The sequence below is a fragment of the Salvelinus alpinus genome, chromosome 3 (genome assembly GCF_045679555.1).
Source record: "Salvelinus alpinus chromosome 3, SLU_Salpinus.1, whole genome shotgun sequence".
NCBI classification, from domain to species: Eukaryota; Metazoa; Chordata; class Actinopteri; order Salmoniformes; family Salmonidae; genus Salvelinus; species Salvelinus alpinus.
The window spans coordinates 53,345,705-53,369,208 of record NC_092088.1 but is presented as its reverse complement, the minus strand read 5'-3'; the positions used below and the strand labels follow the sequence as shown (position 1 = coordinate 53,369,208).

The 23,504-nt window shown below is 41.5% G+C and overlaps 1 protein-coding gene across 3 annotated transcripts in view; it reads right to left on the bottom strand.

The window, feature by feature from the left end:
• The window catches only part of LOC139570958 (glutamate receptor ionotropic, delta-1-like), a 448,588-nt gene that overhangs the window by 26,668 nt on the left and 398,416 nt on the right, over positions 1-23,504 (bottom strand). For all 3 annotated transcript variants that reach the window (XM_071393334.1, XM_071393332.1, XM_071393333.1), the window contains exons 10-12: positions 22,217-22,414; positions 20,888-21,209; positions 7,371-7,509 (exon numbers count right to left, since the gene is read on the bottom strand). In XM_071393334.1, the coding sequence (XP_071249435.1) occupies positions 7,371-7,509; positions 20,888-21,209; positions 22,217-22,414 (659 nt within the window). The remainder of the gene's footprint in view (positions 1-7,370; positions 7,510-20,887; positions 21,210-22,216; positions 22,415-23,504) is intronic.

Here is a 23,504-nt window from a genome sequence, read left to right as displayed (position 1 = left end):
CACTTTGAGCCAGGAGAGATTGACATAAATATTAGTTCTGTGTACATCCAAGGGCTAGCCGTGCTGCCCTGTTCTGAACCAATTGCAATTTTCCTAAGTCCTTCCTTGTGGCACCTGACCACACGACTGAACAGTAGTCAAGACGCGGACCTTCTCCCCATTATAGCTACTATTGTATCAATATGTTTTGACCATTACAGTTTACAATCTAGGGTTACTCCAAGCAGTTTAGTCATCTCAACTTGCTCAACCTCCACACCATTTATTACAAGATTTAGTTGAGGTTTAGAGTTTAGTGAATGTTTTGTCCCAAATACAATGGTTTTAGTTTTAGAAATATTCAGGGATAACTTATTCCTTGCCACCCACTCTGAAACTAATTGCAACTCTTTGTTAAGGGTTGCAGTCATTTCAGTCGCTGTAGTAGCTGACGTGTATAGTGTTGAGTCATCCGCATACATAGACACTTGCCTTTACTCAGTCAGTGGCATGTCGTTAGTAAAAATTGAAAAAAGCAAGGGGCCTAAACAGCTACCCTGGAAGATTCCTGATTCTACCTGGATTATGTTTGAGGCTTCCGTTAAAGAACACCTTCTGTGTTCTGTTAGACAAGTAACTCTTTATCCACATATTAGCAGGGGGTATAAAGCCATAACACATACGTTTTTCCAGCAGCCGACTATGATCGATAATGTCAAGCGGCACTGAAGTCTAACAAGACAGCCCCCACAATAATTTTATCATCAATTTCTCTCAGCCAATCATCAGTCATTTGTGTAAGTGCTGTGCTTGTTGAGTGTCCTTCCCTATAAGCGTGCTGAAAGTCTGTTTACTGTGAAATATCATTGTATCTGGTCAAGCACAATTTTTTCAGGAAGTTTACTAAGGGTTGGTAACAGGCTGATTAGTCAGCTATTTGTATTGGGCCTATAGCCTACTGAACAAACCTCATTGCTCCAGAACTGTTTTTAATTGGTTAATGTTGCATACGCTTATGTTTTTTAACCTCACTAGGGTATGTGGGACGGTAGCGTCCCACCTAGTCAACAGCCAGTGAAACTGCAGGGCGCCAAATTCAAAACAACAGAAATCCCATAATTACAATTCCTCAAACATACAAGTATTTTAAACCATTTTAAAGATACACTTGTTGTAAATCCAGCCACAGTGTCCGATTTCAAAAGGGCTTTACGACGAAAGGACACCAAACGATTGTGTTAGGTCAGAGCCAAGTCACAGAAAAACAGCCATTTTTCCAGCCAAAGAGAGGAGTCACAAAAAGCAGAAATAGAGATAAAATGAATCACTAACCTTTGATGATCTTCATCAGATGACTCTCATAGGACTTCATGTTACACAAAACATGTATGTTTAGTTCGGTAAAGTTCATATTTATATCCAAAAATCTGAGTTTAGATTGGCGCGTTATGTTCAGTAGTTCCAAAACATCTGGTGATTTTGCAGAGAGCCTGTCACGTCCGTCATACGAAGGAGACCAAGGCGCAGCGTGATTATAATACATCTTCCTTTTAATCAAGAAGAATACAGAACAAACTAACAAAAACGACCGTGACCGCTATAAGACACGAGTGCCTACATGCAACATCACATAGACAATAACCCACAAAACCAAAATGGAAAATGGCAACCTAAATAGGATCCCCAATCAGAGACAACGATAAACAGCTGTCTCTGATTGGGAACCAATTCAGGCCACCATAGACTTACATTTACCTAGACAATACCCAAAACCCCATAGATATACAAAAACCCCTAGACAAGACAAAAACACCCATACCACCCTGGTCACACCCTGACCTAACCAAAATAATAAAGAAAACAAAGCTAACTAAGGTCAGGGCGTGACAGAGCCACATCAATTTACAGAAATACTCATAATAAACATTGCTAAAAGATACAACTGTTATGCATGGAATTTTAGACCCACTTCTCCTTAATGCAACCGCTGTGTCAGATTTCAAAAAAACTTTACGGAAAAAGCACACCATGCAAATATCTGAGTACATCGCTCAGAGACCAAAACAACCCAAACAGATATCCGCCATGTTGTGTAGTCAACAGAAGTCAGAAATAGCATTATAAATATTAACTTACCTTTGATGATCTTCATCAGAATGCACTCCCAGGAATCCCAGTTCCACAATAAATGTTTGTTTTGTTCGATAATGTCCATAATTTATGTCCAAATACCTCCTTTTTGTTCGTGTTTAGCCCAGTAATCAAAATTCATGAGGTGCGATCACTAGGTGCAGACGAAAAGTCAAAAAGTTCCGTTACAGTCCGTAGAAACATGTCAAACGATGTATAGAATCAATCTTTAGGATTTGTATAACTGGTGTGTTTACGGACATATTCAATCAATCCCTATCACAGTCTGCTGTTCCCACATGCTTCAAGAGGGCCACCATTGTTCCTGTTCCCAAGAAAAAGCTAAGGTAACTGAGCTAAATGACTATCGCCCCGTAGTACTCACTTCCGTCACTAGAGAGTAGTCAAGGATCATATCACCTCCACCCTACCTGACACCCTAGACTCACTCCTATTTGCTTACCACCCCAATAGGTGCACAGACGACGCAATCGCAATCACACTGCACACTGACCTAACCCATCATTGTATGCATATTCTAGCTTTTACGACTGAGTAGCAGGCAGTTTAATTTGGGCACGCTTTTCATCCAAAATTCCCAATGTTGCCCCCTACCCTAGTGAAGTTAGATCACGTAAAAAAAAAATCTGAGCAATAGATCTCTGCTTGAATTTTAACACAGAAAGTGTTGTGAGCTGACCACTGGTTAAAATGGACACGTAAATTGTTATTTATGATTTGTCAATTCAGCCATCTTTTGACTAATCACTAAGATTCTTTTGTGCATATTAGCATACAGTACCAGTCAAAAGTTTGGACACACCTACTCATTCAAGGGTTTTTCTTTATTTTACAAATTTCTACATTGTAGAATAATAGTGAAGACATCAAAACTATGAAATAACACATATATTATATTTTAGATTCTTCGAAGTAGCCACCCTTTGCCTTGACAGCTTTGTACTCTTGGCATTCTCTCAACCAGCTTCATGAGGAATGCTTTTCCAACCGTCTTGAAGGAGTTCTCACATATGCTGAGCACTAGTTGGCTGCTTTTCCTTCACTCTGCAGTCTAACTCATCCCAAACATCTCAATTGGGTTGTGAAGGCCAGGTAGAATGTAACCTTTATTTAACTTAGCAAGTCAGTTTAGAACAAATTCTCATTTACGATGACGGCCTATCCCAGCCAAACCCAGACGACGCTGGGCCAATTGTGCACCGCCCTATGGGACTGCCAATCACAGCCAGATGTGATACAGCCTGGATTCAAACCAGGGACTGTAGTGACACCTCTTGCACCGAGATGCAGTGCCTTAGACCACTGTGCCACTCGGGACTGTATTGTATTTGCTAATATGCATCTACAGGTATAGGTATGTTAATTGGATTTACAGATATAGGATCTTCATTTGAGCCAGTTTGCTACAGCAGGAAAATAATCCTGCAGTTAAAGGAAATGTGAATTATTATGTGAATTATAATTAATGGACATTTTTTCTAAGGATTTATACATTTTTCACTAGGGAAAATCAAGTATGAGATTTCAAAGTTGAAATTACAAACTGTAGATGCCTTTTTAAAACTCAAATACACTGAGTGTACAGGAGCCAACATGACACAACTGTGGGAAGCATTGGAGTCAACATGGGCCAGCATCCCTGTGGAATGCTCTTGACACCTTTTAGAGTCCAAGTCAAGACAAATTGAGGCTGTTGTGAGGACAAAAGGGGGACTTCGTATTAGTAAGGTCTTCCTAATGTACACTTAGTGTATATTATATGATCAAAATAATGGGAAAAACATATAGTTTAATACTAATACAATTGAGAAAAAAAGATCTTTCGATTAACAAGTAATTTCTTAAAAAACTCGAAAAGATAGGGGTAAACATTATTGGCACCTCTAATACCGTTCAATACATCACCCTGCGAGGATAACGGCACTGAGCCTTTTTCTGAAATGTTTTATGAGATTGGAGAAGACATTTGGAGAGATATTAAACCATTCCTTCATAAATAATCTTTCCAGATCCTTGATATCATTTGTCTGTACTTGTGGACTTCCCTCTTCAATTTAAAAACCAGACTGAGACATTGCAAAATGTTGATTTTGTGGTCAATTAACCATTTATTTGGGGATTTTGATGGGGGCTTGGGGTTATTATCATGCTGGAAGATCCACTTGAGGCCAAGTTCAGCCTCCTGGCAGAGGCAACCAGGTTTTTTGATAAAATGTCCTGGTACTGGGTAAAGTTCATGATCCCGTTGACCTTAACAAGGAATCCAGCACCATTAGAAGCAAAATAGCCTCATAACATCAAAGATCCACCACCATTTGTTACAGTAGGTATTAGGTTATTTTCTGCATAATTTTCCTCTTTGACGCCAGACCCACCACTGGTCTATTTTCATGTCTCAATTGGTTGGAAGAGCATTTGGAAATGTTTTGGCGAAAACATTCCTGACAATGCTGCTATCATGAAGTGACTCAGTACTGTCTATTTTGGTAAGGTTTCTCTAAGGTTTTAATCAAAGGGACATTTTACTGTGCAGGTTTTCCTCAGTGCATTTTTGACTGTATTCCAGACCAGGTCTAATAACTTGCCAATTGTCTATTATATGTTTTGTATGCCACACAAATAAACCCTTGTTACTATGAGGTAATTAGTGAATCGGTGTGAATAGAGGAGTTTCTCATATCGTTCAGCAGAGAGACATCATCAATCTGAAGCAATACATTTAATCACAGTCCTTTAATCTCACCTCTCCACCCTTAGGCATGGTGATTACGCTCTCTGATGTTTAAATAATGTTTAAGTAATTATCCCACCAGTTTTCATTACATTTAGTTTATGGAATGATTCAAGCAAGCAAATGTTGGCTGATGGAGCTAACAGCATTTATTGATTAAATCTTTCCTGCCACTGACACACAATAGCACTTTGACTTACACACACACACATATGAACGCATGCATGTACACACAGAGTCTTGATTTGGCCCCAAGACAATACAGATACATCTACCGTAATTTTCTCCTTCCTCTGTATCATTTCCACTATAAACAAATACAGTTGAAGTCGGAAGGTTACATACACCTTAGCCAAATACATTTAAACTCAGTTTCACAATTCCTGACATTTAATCCTAGTAAAAATTCATTGTCTTAGGTAAGTTAGGATCACCACTTTATTTTAAGAATGTGAAATGTCAGAATAATAGTAGAGAGAATGATTTATTTCAGCTTTTATTCCTTTCATCACATTCCCAGTGGGTCAGAAGTTTACATAAACCATTTAAAGGCAATGTTGAGTTAACTTGGGTCAAACGTTTTGGGTAGCCTTCCACAAGCTTCCCACAAAAAGTTGGGTGAATTTTGGCCAATTCCTCCTGACAGAGCTGGTGTAACCGAGTCAGGTTTGTAGGCCTCCTTGCTCGCACACACTTTTTCAGTTCTGCCCACAAATTGTCTATATGATTGAGGTCAGGGCTTTGTGATGGCCACTCCAATACCTTGACTTTGTTGTCCTTAAGCCATTTTGCCACAACTTTGGAAGTATGCTTGGGGTCATTGTCCATTTGGAAGAACCATTTGCAACCAAGCTTTAACTTCCTGACTGATGTCTTGAGATGTTGCTTCAATATATTCACATAATTTTTATTCCTCATGATGCCATCTATTTTGTGAAGTGCACTAGACCCTCCTGCAGCAAAGCACCCCCACAACATGATGCTGCCACCCCCGTGCTTCACGGGTGGGATGGTGTTCTTTGGCTTGCAAGCCTCCCCCTTTTTCCTCCAAACCTAACGATGGTCATTATGACCAAACAGTTCTATTTTTGTTTCATCAGACCAGAGGACATTTCCCCAAAAAGTATGATCTTCGTCCCCATGTGCAGTTGCAAACTGTAGTCTTGCTTTTTTAAGTTGGTTTTGGAACACTGGCTTCTTCCTTGCTGAGCGGCCTTTCAGGTTATGTCAATGTCGGACTCGTTTTACTGTGGATATTGATACTTTGTACCTGTTTCCTCCAGCATCTTCACAGGGGCCTTTGCTGTTGTTTTGGGATTGATTTGCACGTTTTGCACCAAAGTACGTTCATCTCTAGGAGACAGAACGTGTCTCCTTCCTGAGCGGTATGACGGCTGCGTGGTCCCATGGGGTTTATACTTGCTTACTATTGTTTGTGCAGATGAACGTGGTACCTTCAGGCGTTTGGAAATTGCTCCCAAGGATGAACCAAACTTGTGGAGGTCTACAATTTTTTTCTGAGGTCTTGGCTAATTTCTTTTGATTTCCCCATGATGTCAAGCAAAGAGGCACTGAGTTTGAAGGTAGGCCTTGAATTACATCTACAGGTACACCTCCAATTGACTCAAATTATGTCAATTAGCCTATCAGAAGCTTCTAAAGCCATGACATAATTTTATGGAATTTTCCAAGCTGTTTAAAGGCACAGTCAACTTAGTGTATGTAAACTTCTGACCCACTGGAATTGTGATACAGTGAATGATACGTGAAATAATCTGTCTGTAAACAATTGTTGGAAAAATTACTTGTGTCATACACAAAGTAGATGTCCTAACTGACTTGCCAAAACTATAGTTTGTTAACAAGTGTGGAGTGGTTGAAAAACAGTTTTAATGACTCCAACCTAACTGTACATAAACTTCCGACTTCAACTGTATACAGAGACATAATAATTGTGTCTGAGCAGTAGAAAGATTTTGTCGACAAATATTATATTCTTGTACTAATTGGCACGGTGTTAGGGGGTACAGATGTTTGAACAATAAGCCGTGATATAAAGGATCTAGGTGCTATTTAGCATTCTCCCCAGTGACCACCATGTTCTATTTGGACAGGAGTGTGCTAAATTGGATTTATTAACAAATAACATTTGGACTAAGGAGGGAAAACTTTTTTTAAGGAGTGGGTTAGGAATTACAATTGTCTGTCGTAGTGTGAATCACACTTGGTCCATATTTATGGGCTTGTATAAGACAGACAACATGTCAACAGCCTGCCCAACTTGAGTTTATTGGTATGTCTAATTTTGCCTAAATGGGTGAGATCTAACCCACAAAGACAAAAAACATCAGGAAATTGGCAGTGCAGGTCAATGCTGGAAAAAGTAAGACATACCAGTATCCTTGCCAGTTGAAGACACTTACCACCAGAAAATCACCACATCATTCAATGAGTCTTAAAGATAGAAGGATACACTGTACAACCGGGTTGATAATAGTTAATAACGTACCGTACAGCGTTGTCCATGCGGGACACCGTGAGGTAGGCTGCCAGGTTGGCCGTGTAGGAGGAACACACAATGAGGGTGAAAAGCCACCAGCTGCCCATGACGATACGTAGAGCCACAGAACCCAGGATGGAGTCACCCCCTAGAAAAACAAGATAAGTTAGTATGTACTGTATGAAGTCTTGAACAATATTATGTAGATTTGATTCATTGTTTGTGATATCACAACTTATTGCACCATTACTCTGCCGGTTTTGTTTTAGCCTGTTGATCCTAATGATCTGGTTGATTTTTTATAATGGAATTGTATTTTTCAGGACCTCAAAAAATGATTCTGCTCACTCTCTCCTGTCTCCGTATCATAGCACTTCATCACTTTATCGTACTCTTTCTAACTGTCTCTATGTCAATTTCGGGTCTTAATTTTGGTCTCTCTTTTTAACCCTCTTTCTACCAAATACTTTTCCTCTCATTCCCTCTCTAAATGCTCCTCCATATTCCCATTGTTAGCCCAGGCAGCTAGCTGGCTCTCTCTTCCTGTAGCAGAAGTCTAAGCACTCTGTCTCCATACATGGCCTAACTTCACAGAAAGCGGACGAGGAAATGTCAATGTGAATTATCATTTTGAAGAGTAAAGCCACAGAAATGTCATCTGAGAGATTCAGGCTGTGAGAAAAAAATAACATACATTTGTCTCCAAGTGTCACTATCAATGATGTACCCTTAGGACTTTTTCAAAAAAGAAAAAGAAGAAAAACGGAGTAATATTGTGTTCATGCGGCACTAATACCAAGGTCAAGAGGTTCTAGAAGATTTGTTTCAGAGAGGTGTTTGTGGAAAAATCTAAATGCCATAGGGTTATATAAAAAAAAACGAATCATATATGTATATACAGTGGGGAGAACAAGTATTTGATACACTGCCGATTTTGCAGGTTTTCCTACTTACAAAGCATGTAGAGGTCTGTCATTTTTATCATAGGTACACTTCAACTGTGAGAGACGGAATCTAAAACAAAAATCCAGAAAATCACATTGTATGATTTTTAAATAATTAATTTGCATTTTATTGCATGACATAAGTATTTGATCACCTACCAACCAGTAAGAATTCCGGCTCTCACAGACCTGTTAGTTTTTCTTTAAGAAGCCCTCCTGTTCTCCACTCATTACCTGTATTAACTGCACCTGTTTGAACTCGTTACCTGTATAAAAGACACCTGTCCACACACTCAATCAAACAGATTCCAACCTCTCCACAATGGCCAAGACCAGAGAGCTGTGTAAGGACATCAGGGATAAAATTGTAGACCTGCACAAGGCTGGGATGGGCTACAGGACAATAGGCAAGCAGCTTGGTGAGAAGGAAACAACTGTTGGCGCAATTATTAGAAAATGGAAGAAGTTCAAGATGACGGTCAATCACCCTCGGTCTGGGGCTCCATGCAAGATTTCACCTCGTGGGGCATCAATGATCATGAGGAAGGTGAGGGATCAGCCCAGAACTACACGGCAGGACCTGGTCAATGACCTGAAGAGAGCTGGGACCACAGTCTCAAAGAAAACCATTAGTAACACACTACGCCGTCATGGATTAAAATCCTGCAGCGCACGCAAGGTCCCCCTGCTTAAGCCAGTGCATGTCCAGGCCCGTCTGAAGTTTGCCAATGACCATCTGGATGATCCAGAGGAGGAATGGGAGAAGGTCATGTGGTCTGATGAGACAAAAATAGAGCTTTTTGGTCTAACTCCACTCGCCGTGTTTGGAGGAAGAAGAAGTATGAGTACAACCCCAAGAACACCATCCCAACCGTGAAGCATGGAGGTGGAAACATCATTCTTTGGGGATGCTTTTCTGCAAAGGGGACAGGACGACTGCACCGTATTGAGGGGAGGATGGATGGGGCCATGTATCGCGAGATCTTGGCCAACAACCTCCTTCCCTCAGTAAGAGCATTGAAGATGGGTCGTGGCTGGGTCTTCCAGCATGACAACGACACGAAGCACACAGCCATGGCAACTAAGGAGTGGCTCCGTAAGAAGCATCTCAAGGTCCTGGAGTGGCCTAGCCAGTCTCCAGACCTGAACCCAATAGAAAATCTTTGGAGGGAGCTGAAAGTCCGTATTGCCCAGCGACAGCCCCGAAACCTGAAGGATCTGGAGAAGATCTGTAGGGAGGAGTGGGCCAAAATCCCTGCTGCAGTGTGTGCAAACCTAGTCAAGAACTACAGGAAACGTATGATCTCTGTAATTGCAAACAAAGGTTTCTGTACCAAATATTAAGTTCTGCTTTTCTGATGTATCAAATACTTATGTCATGCAATAAAATGCAAATTAATTACTTAAAAATCATACAATGTGATTTTCTGGATTTTTGTTTTAGATTCCGTCTCTCATAGTTGAAGTGTACCTATGATAAAAATTACAGACCTCTACATGCTTTGTAAGTAGGAAAACCTGCAAAATCGTCAGTGTATCAAATACTTGTTCTCCCCACTGTATATACTGTATTTTAATTTTTCGTTATTTTTTATATACAGTGGGGAGAACAAGTATTTGATACACTGCCGATTTTGCAGGTTTTCCTACTTACAAAGCATGTAGAGGTCTGTAATTTTTATCATAGGTACACTTCAACTGTGAGAGACGGAATCTAAAACAAAAATCGAGAAAATCACATTGTATGATTTTTAAGTAATTCATTTGCATTTTATTGCATGACATAAGTATTTGATCACCTACCAACCAGTAAGAATTCCAGCTCTCACAGACCTGTTAGTTTTTCTTTTAAGAAGCCCTCCTGTTCTCCACTCATTACCTGTATTAACTGCACCTGTTTGAACTCGTTACCTGTATAAAAGACACCTGTCCACACACTCAATCAAACAGACTCCAACCTCTCCACAATGGCCAAGACCAGAGAGCTGTGTAAGGACATCAGGGATAAAATTGTAGACCTGCACAAGGCTGGGATGGGCTACAGGACAATAGGCAAGCAGCTTGGTGAGAAGGCAACAACTGTTGGCGCAATTATTAGAAGATAGAAGAAAATAGAAGAAGTTCAAGATGATGGTCAATCACCCTCGGTCTGGGGCTCCATGCAAGATCTCACTTCGTGGGGCATCAATGATCATGAGGAAGGTGAGGGATCAGCCCAGAACTACACGGCAGGACCTGGTCAATGACCTGAAGAGAGCTGGGACCACAGTCTCAAAGAAAACCATTAGTAACACACTACGCCGTCATGGATTAAAATCCTGCAGCGCACACAAGGTCCCCCTGCTCAAGCCAGGCGCATGTCCAGGCCCGTCTGAAGTTTGCCAATGACCATCTGGATGATCCAGAGGAGGAATGGGAGAAGGTCATGTGGTCTGATGATTCAAAAATAGAGCTTTTTGGTCTAAACTCCACTCGCCGTGTTTGGAGGAAGAAGAAGGATGAGTACAACCCCAAGAACACCATCCCAACCGTGAAGCATGGAGGTGGAAACATCATTCTTTGGGGATGCTTTTCTGCAAAGGGGACAGGACGACTGCACCGTATTGAGGGGAGGATGGATGGGGCCATGTATCGCGAGATCTTAGCCAACAACCTCCTTCCCTCAGTAAGAGCATTGATGATGGGTCGTGGCTGGGTCTTCCAGCATGACAACGACCCGAAACACACAGCCAGGGCAACTAAGGAGTGGCTCCGTAAGAAGTATCTCAAGGTCCTGGAGTGGCCTAGCCAGTCTCCAGACCTAAACCCAATAGAAAATCTTTGGAGGGAGCTGAAAGTCCGTATTGCCCAGCGACAGCCCCGAAACCTGAAGGATCTGGAGAAGGTCTGTATGGAGGAGTGGGCCAAAATCCCTGCTGCAGTGTGTGCAAACCTGGTCAAGAACTACAGGAAACGTATGATCTCTGTAATTGCAAACAAAGGATTCTGTACCAAATATTAAGTTCTGCTTTTCTGATGTATCAAAGACTTATGTCATGCAATAAAATGCTAATTAATTACTTAAAAATCATACAATGTGATTTTCTGGATTTTTGTTTTAGATTCCGTCTCTCACAGTTGAAGTGTACCTATGATAAAAATTACAGACCTCTACATGCTTTTTAAGTAGGAAAATCTGCAAAATCGGCAGTGTATCAAATACTTGTTCTCCCCACTGTATATATTAAAAAAAAAATATATATATATATATATACACAGTACCAGTCAAAGGTTTGGACACACCTACTCATTCCAGGGTTTTTATTAATTTGTTCTATTTTCTGCATTGTAGAATTAATAGTGAAGACATCAAAACTATGAAATAACACATATGGAATCATGTAGTAATCAAAAAAAGTGTTAAACACATCGAAATAAATGTTATATTCTTCAAAGTAGCCACCCTTTGCCTTGATAACAGCTTTGCAAACTCTTGGCATTCTCTCAATCAGCTTCATGGGGTAGTCACCTGGAATGCATTTAATGAATTGGTATTAGGGTTGCGAAGGGTCGGACATGTTCCAGTAAATTTCCTGAATTTTCAATGGGAAGTTAAGCCCGGGAATTTGGGGAATTTTGCTTAAATTCATCAACAAAGTTAGCTTATAACAGTGAACCTTTTTGTGTGATACACAAGGAAATTCAAGGTCTTGTGGCATATTTTGGTTAAACAATCCTGAATTCAATGGAATTGCAACTCTCTGCATGCACAGTGCATTCTTCCATCACATGTGCATCGCACTCTTCCATCACATGTAGAGCTGATTCTCAAGAGCTTGCACACTAATGAGATGCCATTGAGCCCACACTACTACACTGTCTGAGCCAAGGACGCAATGCTTTCTGGTAAGTTTTGATTACAATACTGGGTGGGGTGAATATATTTTATATGACATACATGATTTTTTGTTAACTAGTAAATAGTAGCCTACAGCAAAGTGTGTTTAAATCATTTCTAACTTGTTAACAACTTCTGCTAGTTAGTTTTTGCTACCATGTGGGTTTTAGCTTGCTTGAGCCTTCTAACTGAGGAATGTTAATTCACCTGTTTCCATACATGTTTCATTTTAAAACATTTATCTTACAAATTAATTGTTTAATCTAACTGCTTAACCCTTGTGTTGTCTTAAGGGTCAAAAATGACCCGCCACTATGTTTAACAGCATAGAAAACCCCCTAAATTATATATTTTTCATTAGAAATTTGATGACTTATCCTAGAGTGACGCCAACATTACAAAAAGCGAAACATCGCCTTTGTTCATATTTCCATGAAAGCTGTACACAACCAGGGTACAAAGATTGTCTTAGGGTCATTTTTGACCCGGCAGTTCTAAAATCATTTACACACCACAAAAACCACAAAGATACACACAGACAATGAGAAATTGAGATTGTGTGCTACTGATTGAACTCAGACAAAACTAAAATTGTCTTGTGCATGTGCAGCATCTCCCCTCCATGACTCAAGTTCACAGACAATTATTTTTTAAATTCAGACAAAATAAAAATGTCTTGAAAGCATTGTTCACTAATGAGGAATGCAGGCAGATACTATAAAGGTGCTGCAGATGACAGTCCCCTGGTTCTCTCTTTGCTGAAGCCATGAGTGCACGTTTCAGTGCCCAAGAGGTCATAGATCAGATTTTTTCAGATGTCCGGGAGGAACTATAGAACAAGTATTTAGAAGAGGAGGTATCTGAAGAAGAAGATGGGGAAGAATACAACCCAGAGCACGATGCATCATCTTCAGATGAAGAAGAAATCCCCACATTTTTGTCAAAGAACAGCAAAATAACATGGTCCTTGTCACCATATGAAAACCAGGGCAGCACAAAATGTCATAAGGATGACTCCAGGGCCCACAAGACATGCAGTTGCCCATGCCTAGAACATTGCCTCAACATTCTATATATTCATCACACCAGCCATCGGAAAAAATTATCCTGGAGATGACAAATTTGGAGGGTTTCCGTAAATATGGAGACAACTGGAAAAGGATGGATGAGATTGACCTGCGTGCCTACATAGGGCTGCTAATCTTAGCAGGTGTGTATAGGTCCCGAGGGGAGGTTACATGTAGTCTCTGGGATGCAGAGAGAGGAAGGGCGATTTTCAGTGTCACGATGCAACTGAAAGTCTTTCACACTTTCTCACGAATGCTACGATTTGATACCCGTGAGTCAAGACCTGCAAGACGCGTGAGAGACAAACTGACGGCCATAAGAGAGGTCTGGGAGAAGTGGGTGGAGCGTCTGCCATACCTCTACAACCCTGGGCCTGAAGTAACAGTGGATGAGCAACTGGTTCCATTCAGAGGTACATTTTTATTTTCATATCTGTAATGTAAGTGATTTTCACTGTTCATTTTATGTGTTGATGTAATATCATTGATATATGTGATTTTTTTTATGTGGCACTGATACTAATTACTGGTAGTAATCTCTTTTGTTAAAAGGTCGCTGTCCTTTCCGGCAGTATTTACCCATCAAGCCAGCAAAGTACAGCATCAAGATATGGGTGGCCTGTGACGCACAATCCAGCTACGCTTGGAAGATGCAAGTCTACACAGGGAAGCCGACCAGTGAAGGCCCGGAGAAGAACCAGGGGATGCGTGTTGTGCTTGATGTGACAGATGGACCTAGTTTCTTACATCTCAAAGAGGAACAAGAATGTGTTCCTCCTGAGCACACGGCACAAAACGGCTGAGATCAGTGATCGTGAGGACAGGAAGCCAGCCATCATCCTGGACAACAACCACAACAAACGAGGCGTGGACATTACAGCTGCAGGAGGATAACTGCCCGTTGGCCCCTGGTCATCTTCCATAACAGCATAGATGTGTCCTCATACAATGCCTTCGTGATATGGAACAAGATCAACCCTACCTGGATGCCTGATAAGTGGAACAAGGGGAGGGTGTTCCTGGAGCAGCTGGGAAAGGAACTTGTAACCCCACACATTCAAAGAAGGGAGTGCCTCCCCCACACAGCAGTCTCTGCAGCGCTTGTGAAAGCTGTTCAGGGGGCTGAATCTTGTCCTGATCCACCTGAGGCTGCAGCTGAGGCAGGCAAGAGGAGGAGATGCCAATTCTGTCCCCCAAAGAAGGACTGTAAAAATAATACTATGTGCTGCACATATCAGAATACATCTGCAAAGTCCATGCACACACACTTGCATATTGTCCTACATGTGCTAATTAGAGTTGATTGATTTATGTTCTTCACATTTTGGTTTTGTATTTTTTATTTAACTAGGCAAGTCAGTTAAGAACAAATTATTATTTACAATGATGGCCTAAGAACAGTGGGTTAACTGCCTTGTTCAGGGGCAGAACAACAGATGTTTACCTTGTCAGCTCGGGGATTCGATCTAGCAACCTTTCGGTAACTGGCCCAACACTCTAAACACTATGCTACCTGCCGCCTCTATTATCTTATTTATTGCTGATGTTTATACACCTTGTGGGTGGGGGCAATGGTTAAAATAATGGGAGACGACTAGTATTTTGTAGTCGAATTACTCATTGTACGGTATATAAGAATATATCACCATGTTGCCAAAAAAGTTTCAAGACTGTTATTGTTTCCCTTCAATAAAATGCATTCAAAACGACTTTCTGCACATTTCTGCTACTTTCTTAGGCTATACAAGTGCTCTCTCTTGCTAAAAAGTTTATGTTTACACCTATGCAGTACCTTTAGCAATAATAATAATAATAATAAACATCTACTTTAGTAAAGAAAACAATTATGACAGGTGTGTTGTAATAAAAACGAGTGGTGTCCACTGATTAAATGCAGTCTTTCTGCATTGTGAAGAGGGAAAACCCAGATATTCACAATGTTTGTGATGAATGACAGGTTGTTTCTTCATGCAAAATAGATTTGGGGTTTAAAATTCAATTAAGCTATTTATTTTAGGGATTTAGTGGTAATTTTTCACCCTTAGAACAAGGGGAATATACAGAATGTTAAGACTTCACAAGGGTTAACTATTTATCTGTACATGGAATTGTATTTTGTTTTACAATTTTTTTCCTAATCTTTACAGGAAAATGCCACGGGCAGTATTTGATGTGTGGAGACATTTCACTGCAGCTAATGTAGAAGGAAAAGCTGTGTACATTTGCAAATACTGTGCCAAATCATATGTGAAGAATGCAACAAAGATGCAGAATCATCTGGCCAAGTGCATAAAGTTCCCTCAGCGCTCACAACAAGCAACCTCTGACAAAAGTCCCTCTACTTCTATTTGAGGTGAAAATTATGAATCAGACACCTTATCGATAGCAACAGCTCACGGTCCTCCTGGAATCAGACGTTTTTTTGACTCAATGGAGGAACGTAGTCAGAGAAATGCTGATGAATGTCTTACTCGAGCTGTGTATGCCACTGGTTCACCTCTGATGCTCACAGGCAATGTGTATTGGAAGAGATTTATGAAAATTCTTCGCCCAGCACACACCCCTCCAACCAGACATGCTTTATCAACTAATTTCCTGAATGCAGAGTTCAACAGAGTTCAAGTAATGGTCAAGCAAATCATAGAGAAAGCAGACTATATTGCAATCATCTCTGATGGTTGGTCGAATGTTCGTGGGCAAGGAATAATTAATCATTAGCAATCTACCTCACCAAGCAAAGTGAGAAGAATAAGAGCACTACATTGAAGCTGCCCAGCAACACCCGTTGGGGTGACGTTGTCATCATGTTTGACAGTCTTCTGGAGGGGAAGGAGTCTCTCCAAGAAATGGCTGTATCACAGTCTGCCGATATGGACAGCCCCATCAAGAGGATCCTCCTGGATGATGTATTTTTGGGAGAGCGTGAAACTCCTTAAACCTATAGCAGTAGCCATTTGCATGGATTGAGGGAGACAATGCCATCCTGTCTGATGTTCAGACTCTGCTTGCAGATGTAAGAGAAGAAATCCATACTGCCGTTCCCACTTCTCTTTTGCTCCAAGCAGAGGAAACTGCAGTTCTGAAATACATCAAAAAGCGTGAAGACTTCTGCCTGAAGCCCATGCACGCCGCAGCGTACGTTGGAGCCGAAGTATGCTGGCAAGAGTATGCTGTCTGGTGCAGAGATCAACTAGGCCTATGGTGTCATCACTACCGTGTCTCGCCACCTTGGCCTGCATGAGGGCAATGTTCTTGGCAGTCTGGCAAAGTACACTTCCAAGCAAGGGCTTTGGGATGGAGATGCAATATTTTTTTTAATTGAACCAGGTAGGCTAGTTGAGAACAAGTTCTCATTTACAACTGCGACCTGGCCAAGATAAAGCAAAGCAGTGCGACACAAACAACAACACATTGTTACACATGAAATAAATAAACGTAGTCAATAACACAATAGAAAAAAAGAAAGTCTATATACAGTGTGTGCAAATGGCGTGAGTAGGTAAGGCAATGAATAGGCCATAGTAGCAAGTAATTACAATTTAGCAAATTAACACTGGAGTGATAGATGTGCAGATGATGATGTGCAAGTAGAAATACTGGTGTGCAAAAGAGCAGAAAGTAATTAAAAACAATATGGGGATGAGGTAGGTAGATTGGATGGGCTATTTATAGATGGGCTGTGTACAGCTGCAGCGATCGGTTAGCTGCTCGGATAGCTGATGTGTAAAGTTAGTGAGGGAAATATAAGTCTCCAGCTTCAGCAATGTTTGCAATTTGTTCCAGTCATTGGCAGCAGAGAACTGGAAGGAAAGACGGCCAAAGGAGGTGTTGGCTTTGGGGATGACCAGTGAGATATACCTGCTGGAGCGAGTGCTACGGGTGGGTGTTGTTATGGTGACCAGTGAGCTGAGATAAGGCGGAGCTTTACCTAGCAAAGACCTATAGATGACCTGGAGCCAGTTGTTCTGGCACCGAATATGTAGCAAGGGCCAGCCGATTAGAGCATACAGGTCGCAGTGGTGGGTGGTATATGGGCCTTTGGTGACAAAACGGATGGCACTGTGATATACTGCATCCAGTTTGCTGAGTAGAGTGTTGGAGGCAATTTTGTAAATGACGTCGAGGATCGGTAGGATAGGGTATATACCATTATTTTATTTTTAGATTTGTGTGTATTGTTAGATATTGTGAGGATCGACGCTGGAGACGAGAATCACGTACAGGGAGAATATTTAATAAACAACGGACATGAAAAAGGACAGAAACAGCGTCTGGACAGGGGGAAAATAACGACATCAATGCTGACACAAGGAACAAACTGAGGAGCAGATAAATAAAGAGGGGGTAATCAACAAAGTAATGGTGAGTCCAGGTGAGTCCAATGTTGCGCAGCTTTGCGTAATGATGGTGACATGTGTGCGTAATGAAGGGCAGCCTGGCGCCCTTGAGCGCCAGAGAGGGAGAGCGAGAGCAGGCGTGACAGATCGAGCAAGGAACACAAGCATTTCGCTACACCTGCAATAACATCTGCAAAATGTGTGTATGTGACCAATAAAATTTGATTGCTATTATAAACTGGTTACAAACGCTATTATAACAGTAAAAATAAATGTTTATCATACCAGTGGTATACGGTCTGAAATACCATGGCTTTCAGCCAATCATCATTCAGGGCTCAAACCACCCAGTTTATAATTCACATCGAGGCTTTGTGGTTATGGAGAGGGAGTGTTGGAAAGATCTTTGAAATTGAGAAAGGAACTGTTGTCAATGTAAATTGAACTGACTTGACTTTTTTGTGTAATGAAAAGTAAATGTGTCTCCTTGTCTATGTAACAGACATTTGGGAAACTGAATGTACTGAACGCAAGCATGAAGGGGAAATACCAAAACATTCTACAGATGACCGAATCAGTGGATAGATTTCTTATTGGAGAAAAATCCGTTTGACTCTGATCCTGGCTCAGCTAACATGCCGGTAAGTGAAATCGAAAAGCTGATCAAGCTGTCATGTGACCGAATGCTCCAGACAAAGCATTCATGGGTCACTATGGAGGAGTTTTGGTTCCTGACTCAAAGGGAATACGCTGCAGTCTCCCCCCGAGCATTAAAACTCATGGTACCCTTCGCCAGCACATATCTGTGTGAAGCTGGATTCAGTGCTCTCGTCTACATTAAAACCAAATATCGATCCAGGTTGGATGTGACAACAGATATGAGGAGCTCACTGTCGACCACGCCCCCTGACTTTGAGATGCTCTGATGCGACACTCGTCAAGCACATGCATCAAGTATGTGATGTTGAGTTGAGAACACCATCAGAAATACTGTTAGAATGTTTTGCAATTGACTGCCATAGCCCAAAATAAAAAAGTTAACATTAGCTGTTAATTACAAACTTTTTTTTCACATGGTTGGGGTCGCAATCATTTTCAGATATCAAATTGGGGTCGTGGGCCACTGTGGAAACCTCTGATGTACACCTCACAATCATCCACAGTGGCAGTCATATTTACCAACACATTTAAGTCATTCTCCAAAGACGTGAAAAGGTCAACAAGTGAAAATAAAAAAGAGTGAAGATTCCTAAAATATGGTGGGGCTTCGGCTTAAAAAGGCTGCCTGGCAAAGTGCTAGATCCGTGGTCACCAACCTTTTCTGAGTCAAGATCACTTTCGCAGTCAAAAAGCAAGCTGAGATCTACTGCTCAGATATTATTTTTTTTTACATTACCCTCACTCACAGTTTTGTAGGAATGAGGGTTGGGCAGTAGGTCTAATACATTATCACAGCATATTGGCTATATGATTGGCCTGCCAATATTGTTAATCAGACAATATTATATTTCAAAACGCTAGCTTTGATAACAAAATAGATCAGTTGGTTTAGCACTGTGGAGCATGAATTGAAATAATTTACTTTAAAAAATTTTACTGGACTGATGGTCAAGGAGGTCAAATCACTACGTCAGTGATCTTCAGGTTGAAAAGTCGGAGCTCTAGAAAGATGCCAGAGTTTCCTACTTGGAATTCCGAGTTGGATGACCACTCAAAACTATTTTTCCCAACCGCCTCTCACGGTCCCTGCTCTCTCCTTCCTTTTCTCCGGTGACACTGACCAGAGAGGGGACACCGTCTTTCACCTGATGGCGAAACTCGAGTCGCACCTGCCTCATGCACAAATTCATGTTGTTCCTATCGCTACTTGGCTACTCATTCATTGCAGCTGCAGCCCGAGTGGAAGTATGGAGAAGCGCGTTTTGTAATAGTGTAGAATAAAACAGTGACAGTGCTGAATATGAACCTAAACATGAACTCACTCATAAAAACAGCAGTTCTTTGCTGTATTCATTGACAGTCTCTCTTAAAACTTATTAAATCTTACGTAGGCTAGTAGCCTATTAAACTTGGCTGTGGCCAGGGTCATGGAAGCTCTGTAGCCACGGTGATTTGAGCTATCCGATTGGGCAGCTCAGTAGGTGCACTCGATTTAGTCACAGAGTTGCCTGTCAGCCCGGAGTTTGTCTCACAGGAACACTTTGCTTACCCGGTACGCAGGACTTTTGAATCATGTGCACCTACCGGCAACAGCTCAACACGATTTTAAAAAAGGAGCGCAAACCTTGATCGTTCATTGGCTTTTCTACAGAAATATTTAGTGATTTAGGAATGCCTTGAAGATCGACCAGTCGATCGCGATCGACCAGTTGGCGACCACTGTGCTAGACACTGTTGAGGGTTTAACAGTGGTTGCTGAAGTAGTCATTTATCCACAACTGAGATGCCTGGATCCGGACCAGACTCAAAAACCTGATATTCTTTGGGTCAAAGGCACCTTTAAAACGCTAGAGTGGGAAATGGGCTCCATTCTTCAAATGAAACAACTCTGTGCTACCTGTATGTGTGGCATTAATAGGGACAAAACAAAAGCCTTTTCTATTGTTTTTATGTCTGGTTATACACTGACTCTTTCCATAAATGACCATGTGAATCCAGGTGAAAGCTATGATCCCTTATTGATGTAATTTGTTAAATCCACTTCAGTCGGTGTAGATGAAGGGGAGGAGACATGTTAAAGAAGGATTTTTACATTTTCAAATCCTTTATAACATGGATTGTGTATATGTGCCATTCAGAGGGTGAATGGGCAATACAAAATATTGAAGTGCCTTTGAACGGGGTATGGTAGTAGGTGCCAGGCGCACCGGTTTGTGTCAAGAACTGCAATGCTGGTGGGTTTGTCACGCTCAACAGTTTCCCGTGTGTGTATCAAGAATGGTCCACAGCCCAAAGGACATCCAGCCAACTTGACACAACTGTGGGAAGCACTAGAGTCAACATGGGCCATTATCCCTGTGGAATGCTTTTGACACCTTGTAGAATCCATGCCCCGATGAATTGACGCTGTTCTGAGGGCAAAAGTTATTGCTAATGTTTGGTAGTGTATATCTGTCTATCTATCTAGCCATATATGGATCTATCTATCTTTGTGTCATATTGCTGCCAACGGTCAAAAGTCACTGTTTTGTTGTCAGTGATATTGTACCAAGTAAGCATTTTACTGCATATGAAGCGACTTTGATGCAAGATGCTGGTGTCCCCTCTTTCCTCTCTTGTGATGCCACAGTACCAAGCTCACCTTGCTGCACAAAAGCTCCATAGACAATCCAGATGGCGCTCTGGAGGGAGGTGGACACAGAGGTGGCCTGGTGTCCCCCTGCGGGACGGACCGACTGGACCCGCCTCAGGATGAAGATCATGACACCGACCACGGGGATGGCGGCTGCGATGCATGCCCAAACGGCCAGGTCAAAGGGCGCCAGGAGAGAGAAGATGTTGATCTTCTCCTCAGACTTCCTCATCAGAATCCCCACAGAGTAGTCCAAGTAGCGCTTGCTGAAGTCCACCACACTCTCCCTCTCTGGAGTTATAGTGATGGCTGATACTGCCATGTCTGCTCGCTGTAGATGGATAGAGAGATAGATCAGTTACAGCCTTGAAAATACATTCAAGCTGTTGGTTCTGAGATAATACTCTGTTGATGTTTGCCATTTCATGGTCACAGAAAAAAAGTTAACACTGTAAAATAGCTGTCTGTTGTGGCTTTTTCCTTTGCTCTTTCCATTGTTATATGGGCTTGAAACTAGAACTATTTCACACAGCAGAAGGCCATGCAGATCTATAGAGCCCAGACAGATTCCAAATGCCAATTTACTAAATAATTTTATTGTAAAGCTTTATTGTAAAGGCTAATCTCACATGACAGATTTACAGTACATTGATCACATGTTGCTAGTATCTTTTTTTCTAATTTCACAGCAGTATCAACACTGGTTTTGGACACCTGCTGATAGAGTGGGACCCTATGACACAAATCATGTCTGGATTGTTGGGATAAACACTATCTCAAGGCCATAATCAAAGATAAATTCTCCCTTCATGAAGTGATAATGTCCGCAACGTATTGTTAGCGTGAAAGGCTGAAAAGTAGCTCACCTGGGCTGTATTCTCTGCAGCAAGTTCACTTACAGGACATTACAGGGACTTACTTCTACCAGTGATTCTCTACTCCATTGGGTGATATAATTGTTCCCTGCCCACTCACTGCCCTACTGTTAGCATTGTTAACCTGCTGAGTTGAAGCACCTCCTGCACTGGTGACTGCTTTGTCTGGAGCAGCCTGATTGTCAGCCTGATGGCCAGACTGTAGTGCGGCTACTCTGATGCAAACATCATTGGCCTGAACAGATCTACCACAATAGTGAGTCATCACACTGTGCAGTGACTATCTTTCCATGAAGACCAACACTATAATGGACTCCACTGTGTCAAGGCTACAGTCAGCTACTCAGGGAGGAAAGAACTGCAGCAATTGGGAAAGACGATGTCACCAGAACAGTCAACAGCAAACTATCGATCAACCTCCAAAACAAACAGTACAAACTCCAGTTGTGGTGGACAGACTTACCTTACTGATGAGCTCTCCTATCAGGCCATTCCAGGAGCCGTTGAAGGTAGGGGTTCCATACTTTCCATCGGCCACCTGGTAGATCTCATACTTGAAGCCCAGGATTTTTCCCAGAGCATCCAGAACATCGATGGAGAAGCCTTTGTAGCGTTTAGGCTGCCCAAGAATGTTCTCAGCTACCATCACAAAGGGTTCCTCCTGTTGGATAACATATAGAACACAACATCATTTGGGTTTAGAAGTTCAACTTTACTTTGACTAAATGCCTTGGCTCAAAAACATACAGATATAGAGTATTCATGCAGCCAAAAGTTTAAACACTACTGTACATTTGACAAAGTGTCCGTGTGCATTAAATCACAGTCCCATCATTTGTCAGAATGCCAGCGTCGTTCATAAACGGGTTCAGTTCAACCGAAAACTATTTTTTTTGTCATTTCGGACTTTTGGGTGACTTTATGAAGACCAGCTGCAAGTCAAACTTCATCTTCATAAAGAGTCTCCTGGGTGTCTGTTGACCTGTAACAGCCAGTGTTGTGGAGACATGTGACACTTAATCAGGCAGAAATTACCATTCTAAATGTCCTGAGGCAAACAATGGCTCTTCTTTATGGGAGAGTGTCAGGAATGAATTGAATGGGTGGAAAAGAGAGTTGAGGAGGAGAGCTGCTGGGGTGGATTGGAAAAACTACATGAATTAAACAGAGCTGCAAAGAGGGAGCCAAGCAGAACCTATGTGAATAAGAATGGAGCAGGTAAATCTTGTGTGAAGAGAGAGAGCAGAATGGTAGCGGACAAGCAGCTAAGGAGGAGCTGTATTGTATGGTTGCCCTTACAGAAAAAAACGTTATTTCACATGTGGAAAATCACATTATTTCACATGAAATGTTACACATTTTACATGTTTTTGGAACAATTCACATGCTCACATTTTCTTGTGTAGTAGTATGTTATCCAGCCTGGTCTCATAGACTACACGTAAAGGTAAAGGTAAATCCGAGACACTCTAATAAGTATTATACGTTAATGCACGTTTGGTATGGTTACATAAGACAGATTGTTACTTAAGGGTGGATCTGTGGATGTACAACGTGAATGTCTAGCTACACACAGTTTGCGAGTTCAAATCTCATCATGGACAACTTTTGCATTTTAGCTAATTAGAAACTTTTCAACTACTTATTACTTTTTAGCTACTTAACAACTACTTATCATGTTAGCTAAACCTTCCCATAATCCTATCCCTAACCCTTTTAACCTAACTCCTAAACTTAACCCTATCCCCTAA